This window comes from Haemaphysalis longicornis, unplaced genomic scaffold (genome assembly GCF_048455015.1).
Source record: "Haemaphysalis longicornis isolate Haplotype H1 unplaced genomic scaffold, Haemaphysalis longicornis Haplotype H1 scaffold_6, whole genome shotgun sequence".
Lineage (NCBI taxonomy): Eukaryota > Metazoa > Arthropoda > Arachnida > Ixodida > Ixodidae > Haemaphysalis > Haemaphysalis longicornis.
The window spans coordinates 156744576-156769336 of NW_027526407.1; the positions used below are offsets into that span (position 1 = coordinate 156744576).

A 24761-nucleotide genomic window follows, 5' to 3' on the forward strand; every position below is an offset into this window, starting at 1 on the left:
TAGAGACGTAGGAGGGGCCCAGCAGAACAACCTCCTGAGCCGCTGGTCAGCATGCGTAGCACCTGAGCAAAGGAGCCCAGTTTCTCCTTCAGGAGACGAACGTGGGGGGACCACGTCATCGACCTGTCAAGTGTTACGCCCTGGAATCGGTGTGAGTCCACAAAGGGTATGGGGACCCCTGCCGCTGAAAGATGATAGCGGGAGACATCACGCCTGGTGAAGGCTATTGCCGCACATTTCCTAGCCGAGATTTCGAGGCCACGTCTCGTCAAGAAGTCCGCTATAGAATTGATGGCTTTTTGAAGGCGAGCTTGTAAAACTCGCCTGTTGCGGCCAGAGCTCCAGATGCAGATATCGTCAGCATAGAGCGATATTTCGACAGTGTGTGGCACGCACTTCTCAATTCCAATGAAGCTGATATTAAAGAGGGTTGGGCTTAAAATGCCGCCCTGTGGCACACCTCGCGTGACATTGTGAGGGGCTGTTTCGCCGTCTTTCGTGGACATAAAGACGGATCTGTCAGACAGATAATCGGATATCCACGCATACATGCGACCTCCGATGCCTACCGACTCCAATGCAGATCTTATTGCCTCATGTGCCACACAGTCAAAGGCTGCTTTAATGTCAATGAACACTGCTAGAGTGATGCGACGCTGGGCTTTCGCACTCTTAACGTCATTGACAAGGGCAAGCACGTTGTCGATGCTGCTGCGGGACTGTCTGAATCCAGTCATCTGTGGGGCATACACGTTCCGCTCTGTCAAGTCCCAGTCTAGGCGAGCAAGGACCATCTTCTCCATCAGCTTCCCCACGCAGCTCAGGAGTGCAATGGGGCGGTAAGACTCAATTTCCGTAGGGATTTTGCCGGGTTTGAGCACGGGAACAAGGCGACCGCGCTTCCAGCCCGGTTCGAGGCGGCCCGTTTCCCAGCTGTGGTTGTATGTGCCGAGAAGGAAGCGCTTAGCTTTGTCTCCAAGGTGTGACAAAGCTGCATAGCTTATGCCATCTGGGCCCGGTGCAGAAGCCTTGTTTACGGAAGACAAGGCAGCAAATAGTTCTGCCATTGTAAATGGCTTGTCCATGACGGTTACACTTGCAGAGGGCGGAGAGACATCGGTCAATCTGGCAGGTAAGACTGGAGCCGAGAAGGCTGTGACCTTGGCGCAGAAATCTTCAGCGACGTCTAGATCACGGCGGTTCTGTCGCAAAGCGATAGAGAGGAAAGGATGCAGAGCAGTAGGTGGTGCACGTAGGCTGCGTACTAAGCTCCAAATTCTCGTAAGAGGTTTTCGGGGGTCTAATTTTGAGCAGAACGACTGCCATTCCCGCTTAGCCAGTTTCTTCATATGTCGCTGTACGTGCCTCTGCGCTCGTCTAGCGGCTTGCATATCTTCAGATGTTCGTGTTTTGCGAGCACGCCTTTCAGCCCTGCGACGCACCGCGCGGAGCCTTTGGTACTCCGCATCGGCCACAGAGAACCTCGAGGGTATGCGGAAAAACTTCATACAGGAGCTTCTCGCCCGTGTCATGGCGTCTATTAGGTCGCTGTACGATTCAAAATTCCCATCGAGCTCCTCAATAAGAGCAGAATACAGAGACCAATCCAGGCAACGAATTTCTCGATTGAAGGGCCCTCCACAGAGACCATCCAGCAAGATATATGTAGGCAGGTGATCGCTCCCATGTGACTCGATGTCGACGTACCACTGGGCCCTACGTGATAGTCCGAGGGAGACCATGGTGACATCTAGTGTGCTCGATACTGCGCCTCGGCTGAACGTGGGTTCGCCGGTATTAATGACAGCCAAGCCGTTACGGCAAGCCGCATCGAAAAGGCGCCTGCCTCTAATTGTGTTCTTAATGCTGCCCCAGGAGGGATGGTGCGCGTTAAAATCTCCAGTTAGCACGTGCGGTGCCGGTGTCGTGCGTACAATGTGCTGCAGCCTATCCACGTTAAATGCAGCATCAGGTGGAATGTATGCCGCTATAAGGGTAAACTGCTGCGCAGAACTTTTAATAGTCGCTGTGACGTACTCGTTTGTGTCGTCTGGAGGCAAGGTATGCTCCATGTACGTCAGGTCGTTCCTGATCGCGAGCAGAACTCTTGAAAGAGCCTCACCTGTTCTAGACTGCAAAACAGTGTAGCCAGAGAGCCGAATGTTTGCGCGTAACCGCGTCTCTGATATTGCGATAATTGGAAAGCGGTGTTGCTGTATGAACCGTCGGAAGTCCGGAAGGCGGCTCCGAAGACCGCATGCGTTCCATTGAAATACAGTGGCCTTGTTCCGTATTTCCAGAGTTTTTGGTGTCACAGCTCCTATCGCCATTGCGTGAGGAGAGGCAATACAAGGTCAATGATTGTGCCTATGCCCTTGGCCACCGGAGATGAAAGCGGAGCCAGGAAAACTCGAATGGCCTCCACAACTGAAACGATGAGCGTAAAAATGTTGCCAGAGTTTTGGTGGACACGGCGCCTGGGCCTCTTCTGGTTTGCCTGCTGTCCGGAAGACTCCGCTGTCGCTGTCACAATCGACGACGCAGCTGCAGGCGCGGTCTCGCTTGAGGACGCGGCTGCAGGTGGAGGAAGCGACTCCGACGTCTCCATGGGTGCCGACTGGGATGACGGCATGGGTGTCGCTGTAGTGGGCGCCGCAGGTTTCACGGCTCCGCAAGCAGGCAGGGGCGGGAAGTCATCGCCGAAGCTTGCATCTGAAGTGTTGGAGGCTGGCGGTTGCCTTTTGGCGGCCTTCTGGGTTCCTGAAGAGGACTTTTTCCAGGCAGCACCCTTCCCCCGCTGATCATGCAGGGTCGCCTTCGCTGACTTGTAGTCAATGTTTTTGTCCCCCTTAAGCTTGTGTATGGCCTTCTCTTTCCGAAGGACCGGACAGCGGGCAAACGTTGACTCGTGACTGTTCCCACAGTTGGGGCACCGAAGATTATCAGCGTCACACGCAGAACTTTCGTGACTGCCACTGCACCGAGCACAGCGGCTCGGAAGTCTACACATGGTTGCCACGTGGCCAAAACGCTGGCATTTAGTGCATTGCCTGGGCGTCTCAACATAAGGATATACGCGGTAGCGCGTGTAGCCTAGGAAAACGTGTTCAGGCGCTATTTCAGTGGCAAATACAATCCGCACGCTCTTGGATAACTTGCCTAGACGACGCACAGATTTGACAGGGGTTTTCTGACGCAGAGCTACGAGGATTTCAGGCTCCGACAGATCAACTGGAACATCTCTGATCACTCCTGCTCCGCACTCACTCGAGCGAGGCTCATACGCCTGAATAGGGATGCCCTGAATGGTTTTTATTTTCAGGAGACGGGCAGTAGCGTCAGCGTTTCGCGTGTCCACTGCTAGAAGGTTGAGCCGATAGTTTGGCCTTACTTGAAGGACTCCATCTGGTGCCATAGACTCGAGGCCACTTTTCAGAGCGAGCGGGTTGAAACGGGTAATGACGCTCTCCGCCTTTGTGGGTTTGAGAATTACTATACGCCCGTGCTTCGGAAATTTAATGATAGGCTGGCAGCTGAGAGTCAAATGCTGTCTCTTAGAGCCACGTCGCCGTTTAGGAGGCATCACGGTCTGGAAATTTTCTTGCTCGTCCGTACTCCTCGAGTTTTCTTGAGCATAAATAATTGTGGCAGAGGTTGCATCTGTCATGTCTGAGAAGGCATCCTCATCGTCCGGCAGCGGTTGATCAGAAGGGCAAGGAGATGAGAGGGGACTTGCCTGACCAGCTGGTATCGGCGACGATTCCAATGAGGAGGCGCTAGGGGCGTCTTCAGAGACGTTAGGAGCGTGTTCAGAAGCCGTTTCGGAGGTTGCCTGATGAGAGGGGTTCATCTCCAGGTGACCGGTAGCAGCCTCCGGAACGGGGCCAGAGAGGTGACATCCAGACGTAGCACTTGGCAGCATACTAGGAGGCGAGCCCGGCGGCAGCCCTGGCGGGGCTGCGCCCGCCGCAGGAAACATGTCCTTGACTGATGTGACGTACCGAATTCGACACGCAAAACGTTGAAACTTATTTAAAATGAACTGCAAGAAGAAACAAGCGCAGCCGGCCGAACGCGTCTTCTTCCTTCTTCCGCACTTGCACAGCATTTATTTTTTCGTGGTTTCATATTAGATTGCCTTTGTTCTTGCTATAAGGCGTGTTGGCAAATATTTAACGACGCACAGGCTTGGAATATACTTGACATTTTCCCATGGTTTATATTCTTATAAAAGGCATAAGTTATTGTCCGGGATTGGGTTATCATATCGCCGGAACATATTTTTCTGCTACGTATATATTCGAAACGAAGCCGCATTCGTTGTCCACGCTGCAAAATGAAGTTAACCTCTCACCTCTCACTTCGCCAGTATCAGGTATAAACGATGCGACAGAGAATTCATTTCTGCTTGACGAATTTGGAGGTGACAGTGGTGATATGCTGCTACCGTCGCCGACGCCCGGAAGAGCGGCGACGAAGTGCGCAGAACCGCGTCCCCGGGTATACTCTTGCAGGCGATCGCGTAGTGTACGAAGACGCAGCTGCTTTTTAACGAACTAAACGCACTCTTTGCTAATATACTTCACCATAACAAGTTTTTTTGGGTTCCGGAAAGGCGAAAAGAAGCGAAACAGAAGCAAAACACTGAACGAGCCCCTATCAGCCACGCAGCGCAACTCCCGTCAACGCCGCGGAGAAGCGGCGGCAGGCGGCGCAGCGATCGCGAAGCTCGAGGCGTATACGCCTCGAGCGCGTCCTGTAGGGGCGCCACTGAAATCCCCCTAGCGGCCCGTTTCGAAAGCAGCCGCGGGAGTCTCCGGCCCGCTCCCCACGGTCACCGCTGCTTTCGGGGCCCGTTCACGACTGAGATTCACCGTTTGTAGGCGCTGGAAACACATATTCATGTCGAGCAGTCACTCTGTTCGCAAATGTGGCACATCTACGAGAGTGTAAATGTGTCTGACGTGATCTTAGTCTGGCACATTCAGTCTGTACAAGCGCCAGGTGTGCATCACAGGTCGGCGTCGCGAAACCGATATATGCATACGGAGATCATTGTGATTCCACTGCCCTGAAATTTACTAACAGTGTCTCCGTAAGCACAGTTTCCTCAAATGGTCATGCTGTGGCTATACGCTACGATGTAAATCAGTTTTGTGCGCTTATATAACCTAACGGAGCACTCATACCTGAGAGCACGCCTGTTATGCTTGCCAATATCATACCTCAGATATTGATCACTACCCTGGACATACATTTCACGAAATTCTACGAAATATTTGTAGGATGGATAATCCAAAATTATACCCGGGATCAGCGCACGACAAACAAATTAATGCTGGGGCGTCTTGTCGTGAGCTGAGCGCCCGCAAACATTCATATATGCTACATATAACCTCGGCGAGCAGCGTGGTGGAGGGCTTCTAGAGTAATGCGCGTCCGCGACTAAACGTTCCTTCGAAGCATAGTCATATGACGCAGGAAGCCTGCAGAATCTAGCACAAACGGAAATCACACAGGGCCTTATCAGATATCCCCCTCTTCTAACGGCACATTTTATCAGTTGTGAACTTGTACACCTCAAAAAGTGCGTCCGCCGAGTGATCAGCTGTTCGTTGAAGTCTAAAAATTAGAGTAAGGTGCACGCGTAGGCTGTGTGTGTGATTACCAAAACGTTCATTCCTTGATCGCTCCGCATTGGTACACAACGTTAGTTAAGCGTCCCCCTCCTCCCCCCCCCTCCTGACGTCTCGCGAAATAGCAGTGCATTTCGCACACTAGTTGGTCTCGTGAGTCCGACTTGGCGTAAGTTTATACGACCGTTTTTTAGCATTTCAGAAGCTACACTGAGTTTTTTTTTTTTCATTTCCATACGAGCTATTCTGTTTCTTCCGGACTTGCAGACCATTATTTTTCCGTGGTTTAATTAGCTTTTCTTGGTTCTTGCTATAAGGTATGCATGAGTGCACATCTTTCATGACGCACAGCCTTGGAATATACTTAACATTTTCGCGTGGTTTATATCCTTATAAAAGGCACAAGTTATTATCAGGTATTGGGTAATCATATCCCCGAAATATATTTTTCTACGACGTATATATTCGAGACGAGGCCGTATTCGTTGTCCGCGCTGCAAAACGAAACACACCTCTCACTGTGCCGGTATCAGGTCTAAACGAGGCGGCAATAAAATTCACTTGTGCCGGACGTATTCGGAAGTGACAGCGGTGGTATGCTGCTGCCGTCGCCGACGCCCGTAACAGCAGCCAAGGCCGCAGAACCGCGATCCCGGACAGCCATTGTTGGCGTTTGAACACCCTACACTGTCGTCCTTGCCCTGAGTGTGGACTCAGGAGAGGCTTTCAGTTGTGACTGCTTGTACAGGGATACGCCATCGAGCCCAACAGACAACCCATTTTTGTAGACTGCATGTACTCCAGATCATATGAAATCCAGCGTTTTTGTATACTGTGGCAACCGCAACAAATTTTCAAATAAATAGGCTGAAATAATTTTAATTTTGCACTAAAATGTCTGAGGTCAAAAGGTGGCGACATGTGGTGTTAAACGTAACACTACCATACGTGTCCAAACAGCTTCTTTGATTTAAAAATTGCGATTTCAAAATTTCAAAGGGCGCTATAAGCAAAGTCCTCTCGGGTTAAAGAGTTTCAGGTGATGCCCTAACATTAAGGGTACAGAAAATATGCTCGACCAAAATTGGTTGTCCATACGTTTAAAATCTGCGCTGAAAGGGAATGGATCCGAATTTTTTTCTGGATCCTTGCGTGAGCGCGTTCGTCGTAGCGCTGCTAGGCTTCGCCGTCTTCAAGACAGCCCACTTCATCCCGCTGTAAATGAAGAGCACGATGAAGTGGAGCCTCGTTTCCTTCCGTGCAGTACATCTCCTGAGAAACGCCTCGCATCACTGACCCGGGATACGTGCCACACTATCGGTGCTTAGCCGGCAAACAGGCTAGAATGGTGTTTGAACCCTCGATGAACTTTGTACATCCGGCATGGCAAGAAGCAGGGCGACATGCAGGCTTGTTTCCTTGGATATGTTTTTCGCGCGTGAAATTCCTGTCATCTGCAATGATTTAAGCTGACAGTGCGCCGTATATACTTGTGCACATCCATGTTTTAGTTGTCGCCACTCTTGCACTGTGCAGTCGGCCAAATCTTTAACTGGTGTGCGCCAACTGCGAATTTTCAGTCTTATGACGCTCTTAGAAAGGAATAGCCTAGCAGGCAATGGGCCTGTTTGCAACCTGGCTGTCGACCTGTTTGAAAATCGACCTGTTTGCAACTTGGCTTCCATCATACGCCACCGACGCATGAAACGTCGCCGCTCCCGAATGCTAGTTAAAGCTTTGGCTGACTGTACAACAAGCCGTTTGGGATGTGGAAAGCACCGCGTTCAAGTGCACGAGCTGCGCCAGATCGGGAAGGAAGAAAAATCAGACGTAAGCCGGATTCCGCGAAATGCTACTTTTGAATTCTCCAAAAGGTGCCTCGTAGTGCGATTTGCTGGCGGCGTTTGTGCCCCCCCTCCCAATTTTCGTTACCAAGTCTCCGCTGTGCACATCGGAAGCGCGCGCTTGTTTGAGCGAGGATATCACGCGCTGAACCGTCTCTTTGAGTCAGCCAAAAGCGATGGCGCAGTCCAGATGTGCATGACCAGCTGCCCTGCCGTCCGTCAGGGGTGTCCACCAGAGCTAAGGGGACTGTCGGAGGGACTGGCACTGCTCCTCCCAGCAAGCAGCACTCGGGGCGAGGGCCTTCGGGAGGTAGAGGGGAGGGGAGAAGAAGCAGCAGAAGCGGCTCCTTCGATCAGGCGCTGCTCTGGCGGCGGCGGCTGTAGCGCCACACGCGGAAGTTGAAGGTGGCCGCGAAGAGCGTCCAGGCGAGGCAGGGCAGCATCAGCTTGGCGGCCCGCTGGCTGATGGGGAAGTAGAGGCGCGCCAGCAGCGCCATCACGCCGCACAGGAGGCCCATGTCCACCAGGGCCTGCGGCAGGGAGGCAGCGTGGACACGCGGTGGCTAAGGAAGAGTGGAAGGCTAACGATGAAATGCGGAAAGAACAGTGGGGAATTCAAGACTGCCAAGGTAACCAAAAAAGAAGCAAGCCAGATAGAAACGAATGAATGGAGAGAAAAAAATTGAAGCTAGAACGTCACTAGAGGTGTACAGGGCTGAAAAATTGGACATCAGAAAGGAAAATTTCTACGATAATTCCAAGAGCGGTGCTTTTCTTTTTGAGGCTAGAGCAGGTTGCTTGCAAACTAAGAGCTTTCTGGGGAAGTATACACAAAATGCTGGGGTATGCGTGGGGTATGGAAAAGAAACAAATTATGCGGCACATAGTGTTAGAATGCGAGGGTATCCATCCAAATCTCCTTCAGGGAAATATTCGGCTTCGAGAAGCCCCGGGATTCGAGGGTAGTGCAGAGGGAGTTAACTTAAAACTGTCGAGAAGACAAAACGAAGATTAGAATGCTGGTGGACGAAAAGCAGAGAGGGAAATACTGCCTAGGACAGCTACCACCTGAAACAAGAAAAAATAAGTATTTTCTTCATAATAAGTTTTTTGTGTCTGCCCGAAAAGCAGTGATGGTATTAAACGAAGAGTGCAAAACATAGGCATACTGGTTTTTTAAGTTTTTCTTTTGGTAAGATGACACACGTCATCACCCCGCTACAACGGGGATACCACTGTCAATCATCATCATCGTCACCAATCATCGGGACGCGCCACTCAGCCTACCCGCTCCGTGGGACCAAGGAAGATCGCGCAGCTGGGCATGGCGCGCTTTTCAAATACAGCACGTTTGAAAACATTCGGTCAAGGTTGTCTAGTCTTGCACCGAGAGCACTGCTACGTTGACACAGCGTCACAAGAAAGCAGCTCTCAAATAATCCGCACACTAAACCCTTAAACACCCGTTTTGGCCAAAAAGTATGTAGCATCCGTGGAAAACAGGGTGTTGGGAGGCCATTACACCATTTTTCTTGAACCCCGACTCCCTTTTCCTAGCTGCACACCCTTTTTGTGCGGAAAAAAACGGTGTTGACCAACTTCAACACCCTTGGTTTTTGGTAGGGTGTTGAAAGGGTGTGAAAATGGTGTTCAGCTGTTGATTGATTAAGGCCATGTATGCATGTATAATTGCACTGCCAAGTAGCAGGCACCCCCTCATGCCCTCCTCGCCACCACGTAAGAAATGTTCAAAAGGGAAAAAAATGTTCGTCTTCAATGATCGCTCGTCTGATATACGGCACGCCTCAAGGCCCAAGTTTGGCTTTGGCACGTGAAACGTGAATTTCAACTTTTAAAATTAAAAAACAAGTGTGGAGAAAAGGGGGTCAACCGACTGCAACAGCCTTGGTTTTCTGTAGGGTGTTGAAAGGGGTGAAATCGGTGTTCAGTTGCAAAAAAGAAAAGAAAAAAAATACAGAGGAGCTGAAGGTTGATTTAGCTTCTCCCAGTGTTGCTAAGCTTTGCTAAGTTTCGCTAGGTGTTGCGATGTTCTTACTATATGCTAGGCTATGAGCTCAAGGGTGAGGCGAAGTATAGCCAGGTTTTGCAAGGCTATTCCAGTATGTCCCCTACACTGAATGGGGATCCAACAGGGAAGCAATCTAGGTCGACCCTCAGCTCCTTTGTTTCTCTAGCCTTGCACCCCTGGTTGAAGCTGCGCTAATATTTTTGCGTTTTATTATCCCCAAAAACACTATCACCTTTAAGATGGTGTAATAACAGGTGTGCATACGCATGCGACCCTTGTGTACACACTGGAACATGCTCGATAGGCCGGTTCAGTAATAAAAACTCTCCTTTAGTTCTTGCAATAGCAGAATGGAACTGGTTGCCTGGTCACATCGATGCGCTAAAACATTTCTTGAAGTTCTTTGATATCGTTTGAATCTTTCTTTCATCTTTTTACTCTGTACATACTTTTTTCCTCGTATTGAGTGTACTGATTGCGTTTTTTTTGTTTTTCTTTCTAAGTGTTTTTTGCGTGAACCCTTTTTCCATTCAACGTTATGTACTGTTGTTTGGCGTTGTTTGCCTTCACTGTTATGTTCTGCTGGAAACATGTACAGTACTTTCATTCACAACCCCAATCTATCCCCCCATGTAATGCTCATTTAGGCCTTTAGGGTAAATAAATAAATAAAAACAATAAATAAATCAATGAATGAATAAATAAATAAATATATAAATAAACATAAATAACTAAACATGAGTAAATAAATAAATAAATAAATACCCTTTCTGCACCTGTTACAGGCGGCGCAGTTCTTTCGATGTCCGGCCTTTTCTCCGTTTTCGTAATTATGCGGACCTCGGCCGACACTTCTTTTCACTTCACCGTCATCTTCAACCATAATCGCTGCATTCGGGGCGCGCCTAGCTTCTTCTCAATATGTGGTGGTTGAGATCAAAAGCCTAAAATTGGATGAGAATAGAACGAAGTTATGTGTTGTTGGGACAGCGATTGGTTCGAATGTCGCCAGAGCGCGTAAGTACGCCTCGCTTGATGCATACAGCTGAAGTGTTGAAAGATGGAGTAGTCTGTACGTGTACTCGGGGCAAAGTATCGAGCCGCAGAAGGCAAATTACTCGGACGAACCCTCAAATCGAAGGATACGCAAGCGAAAGAAGGGGCAAGTAATCGATCTAGAGAACAGAGACAGCATGGAGGCGCAGACGGGCTCCGGACACGAGCCTAAAACGCTCCTTTCATTGCACAACGATGAAATCTACATCCCGTGATCGTTTCTCTTCACGCAACTCTCGCGGATATAACCGCACAAACTGAAGCGACGGAGCGAGGTTTTTTTACAACCGCATGGGTTACGGGCAAAGTCCTCATTGGTTCGGCAAGACTCACCCACTCTGCAGGTCCATCAAAACTAAAAAAAGCTATAGCAGCTACCAGTAAGCAGCAGCTACCAGTTACCACCAACCTTTTTTGGGTATTTTGCTGACACTTGCACAGCATGCGGCCAATCCTACCATTTTCTGTGCTGAATATTGTTATAGTGTCCACCTTGTTTTATGGGCTGATTTTAACACAAAGTATCTTATTTTGGAATTCACAAAGATTTCACTTCCGTCATATCCGTCACGCAAGTGACGCCAGTACAACGACGCAAGGGACCTGTAAAGGGTGCACCCTGCAGGCAGGGTCTTCTTGCGGGAAAGCAACCTTTAGTATTAAAGAGTACGTTACACTTCGGTTTGTTTGTCTTCGCGTTTTATATTTTAACACGGAAGTGTTTTAAGCCGGTATGCACCAAGATGTCACTGAAGTCATATCCGTCATGGAAATGACGCCAGTACACCTTTGCCAAAGCGACCTGCCAGCAGAACTTCGCTCGCCAAGCACACCCACTAGAAAGCCGCCGACCAGCAAATCATTCTCACTGCAGATTTCGCTGCACATTTCACTTTCGTGATTTACCGATTCCTATCACAGGATTCAACCAGCTTTTTTTTTTTCAACTTCGCCGCGGTGCAATACCTGATATAATATTAGATGCGACGCCTCGAGCATCTCTTGTCGGCGGCCCTGTCCTTCCTGCGTGCGTCCGGTGTTATTGTCCGCAAATCTCCCCCTCTCATCTCCGATAGCGAACACTCTCTCGCGAAGGGCATTGGATTGGAATCGGTTGGATTGGCTTGGCGTGGATGGGATTTGGATTGGGCTAAAGTGGATTGTGTTGGATTGTGTTACGTCATAGCTGCGGCAGACGAACTGGCGCTGCGTCGCATCACGCCACGGTTCCCGCGAGGGGAGGTGGGCGCAATTTTTTCTGCTGGACGAATGTCTGTGTGACGAAATTTCCACAGATCTAAACCCGTCTGTCATTGGTGCAGTTGTTGCTAGGTCTGCCCCTGACAGACGGGTGCCTAAAAGGCCTTTGCAGAGAAGGACTGCTTCCCAAACGGTGTTCGCCTCGGTGACACACGACAAAGGAGAACCTCCTGCACCACAGCGGGCATTTACCTTAAGGGGTGTTCGCCCATCTCCTTTCCCGAACGAAAAGGAGCAGCTAGCGGCGCAGCCTCGTAAGCAGGCGGTTGCAAATCATATAAACTTTTCAGAACTTAGTGAGACCAAATGGGATTCCATAATTGTTAAAACTGCAAGGAAATTATGAAATTAACTTGCACCAAACAAGCCCAATCGTAATGTATTTTTGTAAACATCTGTCCACTGTTGCCAGATTAGGCACGAAACATGAGCTAAAAAAAGCACTCCATCATTGCTGTTTAATGCAAATATGTGAAATCACCCGTCTATTTTTCTAAACTAAAACAAAACGCACGGTTCCTCTCTATAATATTAAAGAGGATCTACTCGCCGCACTTTATTTTTGTTATTGTGCACGCTTTTTCCAAGAACTGCTAGCGCCACTTTATTGGTGTGTCCGTTACGGGAACTACATAACAGAGTTTGGGTGTTGCTGTGTGTCAGGAGCGCTACTCCTTTCCACAAAATGTCTTTGGACGTGGCGAAAGGGGTTTAGTTTAAAGGAGATCTAGCGTTGCCGTGTGTCACCGGTACAAGTCGCCATGGTGAAAGGAGTTTGTGGCGTGCTCTCAGGAAGAGTCCCGCATGGCACAGGCCGTTCACCAGGCAAGCCACAACCGTGCTATATCGCTCAGCGCGCGTCTGTGGTCCACATCTCGGGGACGCGTACCCAGCTTGACGCATTTCGAGGTCGCCAGGCTAGCACAACACCTGTTGGAAGTGCCGCTCGCTGGGAAAGTACGTGCTCTGCAGACCCAACATGGGAACACACAAATACCTCAGGTTTCTCGGGCCCTCCTGAACCGAAATTCGTGAAGGGAAATAATTCATTCCGCAAGTCGATACGAAAAAGCATTTGACAAGATCAAGCAGAAACGCATTCTCTACAACTGGCCAGGATTCACCCCGGTCGCTGAACTCTCAAATTTGTGAAAGCCCGATAAAATCGACTACAGAGCACCGGCAATAACCAGCCTGTCCCGCTACTAACTCAATCGCGGAGTACCTCAAGGCTCTATTTTGGACCCCCGCTCTTTAACGTTGCCGTTGCTGCTAAGGCGTCAGCAGACGGACGGCGTCACAAACCAGAAGCGACACGGTGGCGTCGCGCGGCAGAAACATCCAGTCAACGCTGGCGCGTGCCTGGAAGGTGTTGACATCCAGGAACGTAGCCCCTTGCAAAGCAGAGCGATACATGAACGCGGGGCTCTGCACAATGCGACGCCTTGCAAACAGCAGTGCACGTACCACGGCGTACTTCTGGCGAGAGTAGAAGAATGGCGGCCACGCCCAGTTGTGGCACAGCCCCACCGCGAAGACGGCCACGCACGGCCTGGCGGGTCCCTCGAGGCCTCGGCCTTCGCGGAACACCAGGAAGGCCGCGTAGCCTATGGCGCTGTTGAACAGCGCCCAGAGCGCCACCTGGCCGCAGCTGCCCCGGTAGACCCGCGCAGCCGGGCACCGCTGCGGAACAAAGGACAAGCGACTCAACAGCAGCCGGCAAACGGACACGAATGAACAAGTCGGCACAGTGGAAGAGGAAGACATTAAAGGTCAACTGCACTCAAATTTACGACAACGTCAAAATAGTGCCACCTAATAGTGCGCATAGAAAGAGTGCGAAATGAAAAATACTACGTTTCAGATATGAAAGCGCGCGACGCAAACGGCTCGCGACGTTGGCGTTTTCGGAACCGAAACTGCATAGAAAAGGTGGCCATTACCGGCGGCCGGACGTGACGTACCTGGCGGAACGGAAGCGGCCGCACTAGAACCGGCGGCCGCTCAGAGCCGTTTTAGAAATACGCGTCGTAGCGTCGCATTTCGCACTGTTATTTCCACAGAACTCCCACTAACGTTTGCTCAGGATAATAGAGTTAGGCGCGATTCCGACATCGCGTTGCTATCAATCGAAATGAAGTGAAGTGAAATGAAGAACAATAAGGTGTGCCAGATATATCCCGGCGTAGTAGAAGCTGCAATGCGCTGATCGTGCGATCCAGGAACAAACGTCACCGCGAAAACACAAATTTTGCTGTTTTGGTGCAAATAAGCCACTCTGGACTGCGACGAGGCCATCACGGCCGAGATCTAACACGTGTCCTTGGTCTCAGCAGCGCCTTGAGTCGCCGCACTGATCCACCGCGGTGGTGGCACTGAGCGTTGCTTCGGCTCAGTGGTGCTAACGGGGAGAGTGAAACGCCAAAGCAACGCGCGCATTCTCAATACCGACAAAACCAAAGTAGCATTGCCGAGTTACAGCTAAATTTCGCACACTATGCACATTGTACTAGCTCGCCTCAGCAACCAAATCAGTTAAAATGGGCAGATTCGTGTTTGAGAATAGGCGCTATTATTCAATATAGCGCTCCCCGCCGATGCATAAATACGAGCCGCACAGGACATAACTGCTACAAGAATATCCAGCCGCAGGGGTTCGCTGATTGTTGTCATCGGCCGGTGCTCCTGGGTTAAGATTTCAGAAATGCGATGGTCATCGGCCGCGCGAAGGAAGACGTGTAAAAGTGGCTCACGATAACGATACTTCCTAATGCGGAACTTGAGCATAGCTGTCTAGCTGTTTCGGCTGTGCAAATTATGTTGAGGCAAAGAATTTCAGACAGACATATATGTATGGTTACAGACCACATTACATCTGCACGCATTACTCCTTGACGAAACACTCCTTTCCGAGCTCTTGATTAGCATCAAGGAGGCCTGGTTACCGGAGAAAAGGACGGATATAGTATGTCCTACTCGCTGCACCACTGACTGCTTCTCTAAGACGGGGTCTGTGCAAGTATTTCGCAAGGTGGTGACAGCCTTTGCAGGCATTACGAGGGAGATGAACGGGATGTTCTCGCAAACAAGTGGTAGGAAGTTCCTGTTAGTCTTGATGTCTACATTGAATTCCCTCACTACTAATATCGGTGTGGATCGACGGGCGGTTAATTGAAGGCTCCGGCGAGCGCAGTTTTACATTGGCGAAGACAACCTCCTACCGAGCTTCGTCGCTTCCGTCATGTAGTGGTAGCGTGGTGAACGAGTGGCGAGCAGGAGAGCTGCCTCAGTGATGACGACAAACAGCCGAGAGCAAAACTTAACTGTTTTTGGGCTTTTCAATACGATGATACAGCACTCTTGTGGGCTAACAGCATGACACTGGCAGAGCAACGCTCTTTACGGGAGTGTTCTGAAACAGGCAGCCGAAAGGGCGAAATTGAAACACAGAAGCGCCAACCGTTCACAGCCTTCCAGCGTTCTGCGAACGTCCTGAACAAAGTGAAAAAACTCACGCGCATCTCCACGAAGTGAATCATGGCGAGGGGGCGAAGCACGGGCGATCTTTCTTACCATAAATCAACCGTAAGAGTGCTGACTGCTGCTAAAACGATTTCCAATTCAATCCAATCTAATCCAATACACTTCAATTTAATCCAATCCAATCCAATGATCCTCATGCATGTGCAGCACGGCTCACCAGGAGCACCTTCTCTCCCGCTCCCCCTCTCTTTCTCTCTGTCTCTAACCTTTTGTGAACATTTTATTTTGTTCTTGTTAACCTTTTCTGAGCCTTTTGTTCACAGATGTTTCGATTTACACGGTGCTGTGCCATGAGCACGCACGCCGGACTCCGGACGGACAAGTCTCGGCCTTCGCCCCTAAAACACACAAGTTCCCCGGTCTCGTGATAGCCTGGGCACGTTGTGTCTGAGAGAAGGGGAAAAGGAAAGATCTCAGTGGGTGGCGTTCATTCGCAGCGACGGGTCCGAACACGCCGCTTCTAGAGCCAGTTTGTTCCGGATTTTAAGTGCGAATGCACTTTATAAGCGACCCCAAATCATCCACCGCTGCCGCCGGCGGCGGCGGCGGCGTCCGCAGTGCTCCTCTATATTTAAAAAAGAAACAGCATCCGGCGCCAGGTTTCGATCCGAGGACTTTGCGGCCGCAGCGCGACGCTCTACCGACCAAGCCACGGACGCGACGCTGATATCAGTGTTAGTGACGCGCCTTATATCTTTAACGCATTCAAACTACGTCGTCAGCGGCGTGCGTTGGCGACTCAGCGGCGTTATAGCGGCTTGATAACTGCGTGGTGTACACGTGATACTACAAACCCGATGGAAGAGATGGAAGAGAAGGCGGCGAGGCGGTGGGCTGCGGGGGCCGAGCGCAAGCGCCGCAAGCGGGCCGACAACCGTGCATTCGCAATTTCACATTCTCCCCCTCGGGGAAATGCGGGGGAATTTTTTGCCCCTGCCGCGGTTGTGAACCGTCGGCAATGTGTTCGCGCAACAGACATGCTCTTCGGCTTGTCGCAACTTGTTTGAGGATGGCTGGCTTCACCGCCACACATTAAAACTTCACCTAACTGCACCAAACTTCTATCACGTGCGCACAAGGCAGCGGAGCGCAGAGTCGTAACAGTAGTAGACGAGAAGACCACAGTCAAGCTGTTCGACTTCGCGACGCACAGCTCGCCATTTTCATCAGAGGTGCCAAACATTTTGATGGGCATGCAGTATATAGCCCATCCCGCCGCTCTGTTGCGGACCTCGGAGTGTCGGAACGAAATATTTTTTCGTTCCGGTTTCTGTTTCGTTCTGTAAAGAAAAATTCCGTTCCGGTTCAGCTCCGGAACGAAAAAAATACTACTTCGTAACGGTTCATATTGCTTCGTGTTTGCACGAAAGAAAAATTAATATTAGGGAAAATATGTTTAAAGACATCGAGTATTATGACATTAGGCTAAAAAAGATGAAGTGATGCTGATCACTTTTTTGTAAAAATGTCATTTAAGTAGCTCAAGCGCGCACAAAAATTTTCTGCCCTTCCACTCTTGAAGAAGGATTACCTGCAAAGCTGGATGCAGTCCACGGAGTGCACGAAACAGAGCACGTTTATTGTAATTTGCGATGGAGCGTCCTTCCTAGACAATTAGCCGAATGTACCTCCGACGGATCCAAGCTTTGTTCTTGCAGACAAACATGGAGCTGCCTGTGTCCCTCCCGCATCGTGAGCATCTTACTGTTTGTGGAACACACAAACCCAATCCGCTTTAGCACTAAGGACTCCAGACAGGTCCCGTTGGTCCGTTTAAGGTCCGCGTTTCAATCTCGCTCAAGCACAACGTACATGTCACCCATCAGTGCGGGCATGAAACCTATAGCTGCGCGTGCACGCCTCCCCTCCTCTCTCCCGCTATTCTCCACTACAAACCTCCGCACGGATAAACCGGCAACCGTTCATGTGCGCGTGCTTAGAATTGACAGATGCCGCCGAAAATATACCCTGAAAGCCTTCTGAAGAAGTTATATTGGCTCACGCCGGCGTTCCAAGCGGGTAGTTTCCTCTTCATTCGAGAGGGATTCGCTGCTAGTCAACGACCTAGAATTGAGGCCGTAGCGGCGGTGCTAGCAGCTTTTCGTTGTTTTTGCACCCATTCGCGCTTGTGTTGGGGCCAACACTTCGATACTGGCTCTTCTTACTCCAAACGAATGGCATGCATTCGTCCCATAACGATTTAAAACCTCGAAGCCCTTGAGCTCTCTTCCCGTGTACAAACATGTGCCTTTCTGTTTTCCTTCTTCCTCGTGTGTGCGCTACTGTGTCAGTAAGATGCCTGTGTAACGCATCAACCCACACCCAAACCACTCGATAGAGGAGGACAGCCGAACAACCGCACTGAGCCATGCAATTTCCACATCTAAATACCAGCACAACCGGCCTTTCATCGGTAACGGCATGAAGTTTAGCTGTACGTGCACGCCCCCTTTTTTCACCCTCCAACCGTGCAAGCATAAACCGGCAACCGGTGATGGCGCATACTGATGCGTGACAGACACCGGCGAAACATTTACTGCTTTGCAGTAATATGCCGTTTCTAAACTTTCGCCTCTCCGGCAAACTATAGCCGTACTTTTGCCTTTGGGAGAATGCGAGCGTTCCGTTGTAGCTACTCTCACCTCCTAGGTCGCCACAGACGACAAGCGAGACCTATCGCCGACTGCTGGGGATTTCACACTAATGATAACGTTGGACCTTTTACGGGCATACCAACGGTAGCTCCACTACCTTCTTGAGTCATATCAGGGCATCTTCGACTTCAACGACCGTCCTCTGGTTCAGACATCAACGGTCAGCCACCGTATCAACCCGGACGCTGCTAGCCTATTCGCCGACTTCCGTATCGCCTGTCCCATGCTAATGAAGCAGAGAAAACATTGAGCAAGTACGTCATCGAGCCACCCTTTAGCCGATGGGCATCTTGGCTCATGTAGTCTTACCCACACTTAAAATTACCAGAAAGACGGTTACCGGCTTCAATGTATTTATGACTCCCTGAATTGCCTGCATGGCGCTTCGTATTTCTCATCCATCCATCTTAGAACTGGATACTGCCAGATCGCTACTGGATACTGCATGCTGGCAAACAGATTCGACCTTCCCCGAAAATGTGTCTGCAGTTTCGAGTGTGCCGACCAGTATAAATTCGTTACTAAGTGGATTTATAAGCCGCCGTTACTAAGCGACGGGGACTTTGCAGATATGCTGTTTATCTAATACACAGGCAAGATGCCTTGAGTTCTTTGTGTGAATTCTACTTAGCTTCATCACTTCGAACATTTTATGAATGTGAGAACTGATCAACGCATTTTCAAATGACCGCAGACAGGTCCCTTCCGAATGGGTTAGTGTTCCCCGTTCCGTTTCAATGAAAAAAAACTCAGCCGATTGCCAAACATATGCGTGAGTGCGGGTGTTGGTAATAAAGCTTTAATATGTTCGTTACTTTTCGATGAATAGACAAGTTCCGAGCGACAAGGAAAAACTTACAATAAACGTTGGCTTTCGTTGCTGGAGTTCATAGGTATACAGATAGTTTGGTGAAATGAGCAAAGCGCATGTTTTTATCAACCTAATATAATCGGCTGCTTAGTGACCGCTTCAGTGCAGTTAAGTACGTACGCTGTTGATGTAACACGGATCAGACTTTTATCACTACAGCTACTTCGCCCAAAAAGGGCTCACAGCGATATATATACGGGGTGTTCAAAATTAAGGGAGCCATTAAGACAAAACACAAGTTTGCTTCATCCAAAAGATTGCCTCGTTAGAATCACACTGACACCCCCTTTAAGGTAAACGTCACTCAAATCAGCTATATAATTAGGAAAAAAAAGGAAGGGCCATGCTACCCACTAGCTCATTTCCCGCAACAGAACCTATGATGTCATACCAGACTGCTGTGCGATAGGCGGAGGCCCGCAAAAGCAAATGCGAATTAGGCAGGGCTTATAAGCTTGCCGAACGAGCTATTTGCGCCTAAATGTAATGCATACCCATTTTAAAGCACTAAGAAATGTGCCATAAACAGAAAATTTTTCGTAAATACACGTAAACCTAGAAGTACCGATGCGCACTTCTGTTGGTACTGGACGCACTATGCTTGTTTTAGCTGCACCGCAGTCCGACGCTTTGGAGTTGTCTTGTACACCGTTCCAACGAGGGCGCCGCCATCTTCCGTGCGCAGCGCCCTCTCGAAGCTGGCCGGTTTGCTGGCTTGGGCGTTTGAGCCGCCGCGCATGGGCGCCAACGGAGGACCGGTGAATTTTTCGTTGTAGCGCGTTGTACGTTCTTTTCCGTAATATACTTTAAAAGGGAAAGTGGTTGCATAGGACAAGTTTAAGCGATCTGGCTTAAATTGGCGGCTTTTTGGGCCGCCGTGGAGCTGAAATTCGCCTCGAGGTAGCGTTGTCCACGGTGGGTAAACCATGCCGTGTCGAACATATGTTTGCAATACTTTGTCATAATTTTCTTTTGGTTGCGTGCGTGTGTCCGAGATCGCGTATAGCGGGTATTTTGATCGCTTTGCTGCAAAAACTGATGTTTGTTTAAACGATCTAACCGTGATATGCTCGACGCCCATGGCCAACAAGCAGAAGCGCGTGTCAGTGTAATTGACTTTTGGCTTCATATCTCTGCAGGGTTTAATACAGATAGTTTTGGGTGAACTTAGTATTTAGTAAATCACATAGTGTGTACTAATTCTTATCGATATATCAACACCTCACCCTCAGCCACCACTGCCACCAACTATAAACAAAACTTCCTCTCTCTAGAATTTCAAGCTGCTCTGCAGCACAATTTAGCCGTGCAACTAATGTACAACATAAATAAAATAGACAATACAGCTCCTGAGAGCGTCATACATATAAGGACTTATTAAGCGCCCGCCGTTGGGCAACCAGGGAAGCGTTCCCTTTTCGGTTGCTTAGTTTGATGTTGCCGACAAAGAGACACCACACTTGGGTAATAGACTGAAATCTTGGCTGGAGTGAGTGAGTGAACAACTTTATTTTGCCCGAGTCGGGGAGGGGGGTAGGAAGAAGGTAGAATACCCTTCAGTATCTCCCCCTTCCCCTAGCCCTTAGATTGGCTGAGGAAAGAGACAACCTAGGGAGGTAGTAGTCACCGTGAAAATCGCCAAGGCCAGCCCACGTAATACTTGGAGCTGGGTATGCCACAATGTGACCGCAGCAACGGTGGACATGGAACTAATACCATCTGCGGCACAGGCAAGTTTCAGCGAGCCATCTTAGTTTGGAAAGAAGGAAGAAGAATTTTCTGCCACTACTCCAAAGTAGGTGTACCGAAAAAGCTCAGCAGAACAAGATTTCCAAACATCTTGTGTGCTTAAAAGTGCGCAACTCCCAAGCTTCTAGTCTGGCTCAATTATTAGCGTAATTTCATTAAAATAATGAGTAAATTAGTGGTAAACCCGCCCGCGCGATGCCTACAAAGCGTAGTCAAGGCAAAGGAGCAGCCGCGCCAGGAGGGGGAAAGGCGCCCCGCGCGCCGCGACCGCTGGGTGCGAGAGTACGTTTCCCCCTCGCCCGATGGAACGCTGGCCGATTGCCGTATGCGACGTTGCCTTACGTGACCATATTTGTCGAGCATACACCCTGTTTCACGAAGCGATTACTTTCTACCGTAACAAAAACAAGACAGGTGTAAATAGGGTCAAGAACAAAGCAACGGCGGAGTGCTGAATATGCTAGCCAGATCTCTGTGATGCTAGCGGCATCTGGGAGGTTTGTCGGCAAGCAATGCTGCAACGCCGAATGGCGCAGTGCGAGTTCTTTTGTATACGCTCCGGGGTTACTTCATTGTAGACGCCATCAAAACACGCGATTTGGCGGGATAATCAAAATTTTAACCTAAACCGATTAATTCCTCAGTGAATACGGCATCATTTCTTGCCGCGAAAGCGCTGGATACACTATAAAAGCCGAAATGTTTCGAATAAAACAAACTTGTATTTCGTCTTCATTGCTCCTTTAAGTTTTATTTTATTATTAAAATGAAGCCCTGGGCGGCCCGCGAAATTGGTAATGTGGCCAGGGGGACACAGAGAGATAATTATCGCTGTCAGCAGCCCGATTACCTAAACTTGAATAATTAACTTTTTGTTGACTGCAGTAAGTAGGATGCGTTTGAAAAGTTAGAGGCGGTCGTGTTTGTACACGGAATTATTTGGAAGATTTCTCGCAGGGTACCTGTGCCCCGAGATACGCGACGTTCTTTACTTTTTTGGATGCTGGAAATGACCAAGAGTGTAGAGAGCGCAGGCCACTTCAGTTCGGACATTTTAAGAAGTAGTGGTCGCTTTCGCAACGTCTGGCAAATGCCGCCGCAGGTTTGATAAGCGCCACAAACTAGCCCTGACACGTGAAACTCCGCCTCGTATACTGAGGACGACACGAACACGACCGCTAACAAAAGCTGCTTCATCACCTCGAGCAGGCTAGAATGATGTGTCGGGCTTTAATTTCTTCACCACCTTTCTTTCATGTGTATTCTAAAAAGGCCATGCACTGGTTACATTCGGTAACTGAATTTGACTTTGAATGAATTCGACTGAATTTGAGCAGTTTTCGAATTCAGCGACTTCACGGTGAGCAGGATGTCGTTGACTCAGTGTGGATGGCGGACAAGAAGGGTGCCTACCTGCGCCAGCTCGTCGTGCTTGGTCCTGATGATGTAGAGCCCCGCCAGGCCACCCACGTTGGGCAGGAGCACCCAGCTGACAGCCTGGGAGTTGTCCATCGTCGCTGGTCCCGTCTGCGATCACAGCAGGGCGTGGCTTGTACCTGGCCCCTACACGCTCCCCTATGGCTGCAACCGTCGCCTGGCCATCTCGCCAGCTGCATATCATACAGAATAATTTGAGGCACTAAACAACACCGGGGACCAGGAAATGCACGTAGACAAACACAAGGCGCCACTTCCAACCAAACTTTATTAGTGAAAAACGCTAGGTTAAATGCACTGTTCTGACGTCATGGAAACGTCACACCAACAATGTGTGCAAACCTACACGTGTCCATCCAAGAACTCGAGTTCTTTGAGTGATAATGCGACTGACGGTGTACTGGTGCACTTGTTTCCCGCCTTATGAATGAAGTACGCCTCCACAGTCTCTCTTTCTTGCCTATCTCTGACCCATTTTAAAAACGACAAGAAAGCAGCAATCGAGCTCCAGGAAAGAAGGCGTATTATACACGGAATGCACCATGGGAGTTGTCTAAGAGATTCTCAGGAGTTGTTAGAAGTGTTATATTGTTCAAAAAGGCAGATGTTTCAACGACAGGGCGCGTGAGCACTGTTCGGGCAGTAAAGAACAACGGCGGTGGCCACATGGCAGAGCACGGCAAAAGGTGCACTATGCAGGGTACAAACTGCACTCTGCTCTTCAAACATGCCACGCTTTTACATCTCGGTTGATAATTTTATGTTCACTGCTTCGTTCTTGTATGTATATGGCATTTATAGTGTTGTGCAAAAATAAGTTTTGTGAAGGGAACTGCCCCCCTATTTTTTGTGCTTTATTTTTGTTTATTTAGACCTATCTGAACGAACTGTTCACACTTTCTGCAAGTGCTGCCATGACTTGCCCTATTTATTATACCACAATCTGTGCCAATGTAAGTTAAACATATTGTATACTTTCCTAACTGCTGTGTACCATGAACTGCATCTTTTTAGTTGTTCGGTGATGATGTGTGATGCCAATTTATACATACTCAGTTCTTGTTTCTTTGTTTCGCGCTTACTTTTTGGCACCTTGCGACCAATTACTTGTACATGTCTTCATTAGCTCCCCTTACTCAATTCCCTAACCAAGGGCCTGGAAGGTACCTGTAAATAAATAAATAAATAAGGCGGGAAACAAGTGCATCAGTACACCGTCGGCCGCATTATCACTCAAAGAACTCGAGTTCTTAGATGGAAACGTGTAGGTTTGCACACATTGTTGGTTTGACATATTCATGACGTCTGTACAGTGTATTTAACCCAGGGTTTTTCACTAATAAAGTTTAGTTGGATGTGGTTCCTTGCCGGTATCTACGTGTTTCTTCACGTCCCCGTTGTTTAGAGCCCCAAATTATTCAGTACGTTCAACCAACTAGCCATGGTCAGGCTTTTTCAGATCATGCACCCCGGCAGCTTCCGCAGTTCGGGACGTGCTGAAGGAGCTGAACGCTTGGTAAAAGCTCGCATGAAATCTGCCGAGTTCGCGGGTCACACGACTGGTTCGGCTTACTGACAGGGCGAAGACAGGTAGCGAGGGGCCTATGCGTGGTCATAGGTCTGCGACCTAGCGCGCACGAGATCGAGGAGCACTCACACGGGTAGGCTTCGCCGGTAGAATTTCTCGTACGCTATGTCAAGACAGAGGTCGGAAAGAGCGTATCAGTTCGTTTGTTGCTTCGAACGTTACTGCTACTAAACACATTACGCCCGTTAAAGGGACTCTGCAACGCTTCCGATAAACGCTTTCACTCTCGCGTTTCGATACTGGAAGCGTTCTCGAAGCTATTGTTATCACGAGCACTGAGCGGCACAGCGTGATTTGCTATTCTCAGCAGAGCTATCCGCTTTCCATTACTGCTTTGCTTAGTGGCTTTTCGTTGCGAAGCACCTTAGGGGCTCGGGTTGTCGGCGTCTCCTGTCGTCGTCTCCTGTAGTCACGCTACTAAAACACCGGGGCACTCGTTTTTCAACGCCTCGCGCTAGAACGTTTCGTGCTTCAGACACTAGACTTTTACAGCAAAGCTGTATACGCCTCGAGCGCGGCCTGTAGGGGCTAACCTTAGTAGGGGCGCCACTGAAATCCCCCTAGCGGCCCGTTTCGAAAGCAGCAGCGGGAGTCCGCGTCCTGCTCCCCACTGTCTCCACTGCTTTTGCGGGACGTTCACGACCAAGATTTACCATTTGCGGACGTTTGAAATCAATGTTTATGTGGAGCAGTCACTCTTTTCGCAAATGGGGTGTGTTTACGAGAGTGTAAATGTTTTTGACGCGATCTTAGTGTGGTATATTCGGTCTGTATAAGCGCCAGGTGTGTGTCACAGGCCAGCGTCGCGGAACCGGTGTATGATGGAAGCGATTGTAGTTACACTGCCCTGAATTTACTAGCAGTGTCTCCGTAACCACCGGTTCCTCAGATGTTCATGCTACGGCTTATACAGTACGATTTAAATTGGTTTTGTGCGCCTAAATAATCAGCGGAACACTCATACCTGGCAGCACGCCAGTTACGTTTGCCAATATCATACCTGATATGCACCATTTACAAGCCAGTCTGTGTTATTTCGGGAATGTTCAACGAAAGTACGATGGACAATGCATAATTATACTCGGGGATCAGCA

The 24761-nt window shown here is 49.4% G+C and overlaps 1 protein-coding gene across 2 annotated transcripts in view; it reads right to left on the reverse strand.

Moving 5' to 3' along the window:
- Positions 1 to 7449: 7449 nt before the first annotated feature.
- LOC144142017 (translocator protein-like) overlaps positions 7450 to 24761 on the reverse strand; it is a 29898-nt gene continuing 12586 nt past the window's right edge. Inside the window, exons 2-4 of one of the 2 annotated variants that reach the window (XM_077673447.1) lie at positions 22056 to 22169; positions 13293 to 13508; positions 7450 to 8010 (exon numbers count right to left, since the gene is read on the reverse strand). In XM_077673447.1, the coding sequence (XP_077529573.1) occupies positions 7834 to 8010; positions 13293 to 13508; positions 22056 to 22154 (492 nt within the window). In that variant the 5' untranslated portion in view covers positions 22155 to 22169 and the 3' untranslated portion in view covers positions 7450 to 7833. Of the gene's footprint in view, positions 8011 to 13292; positions 13509 to 22055; positions 22247 to 24761 lie in introns of those variants that run through there. The other variant, XM_077673446.1, reaches the window with a different exon arrangement.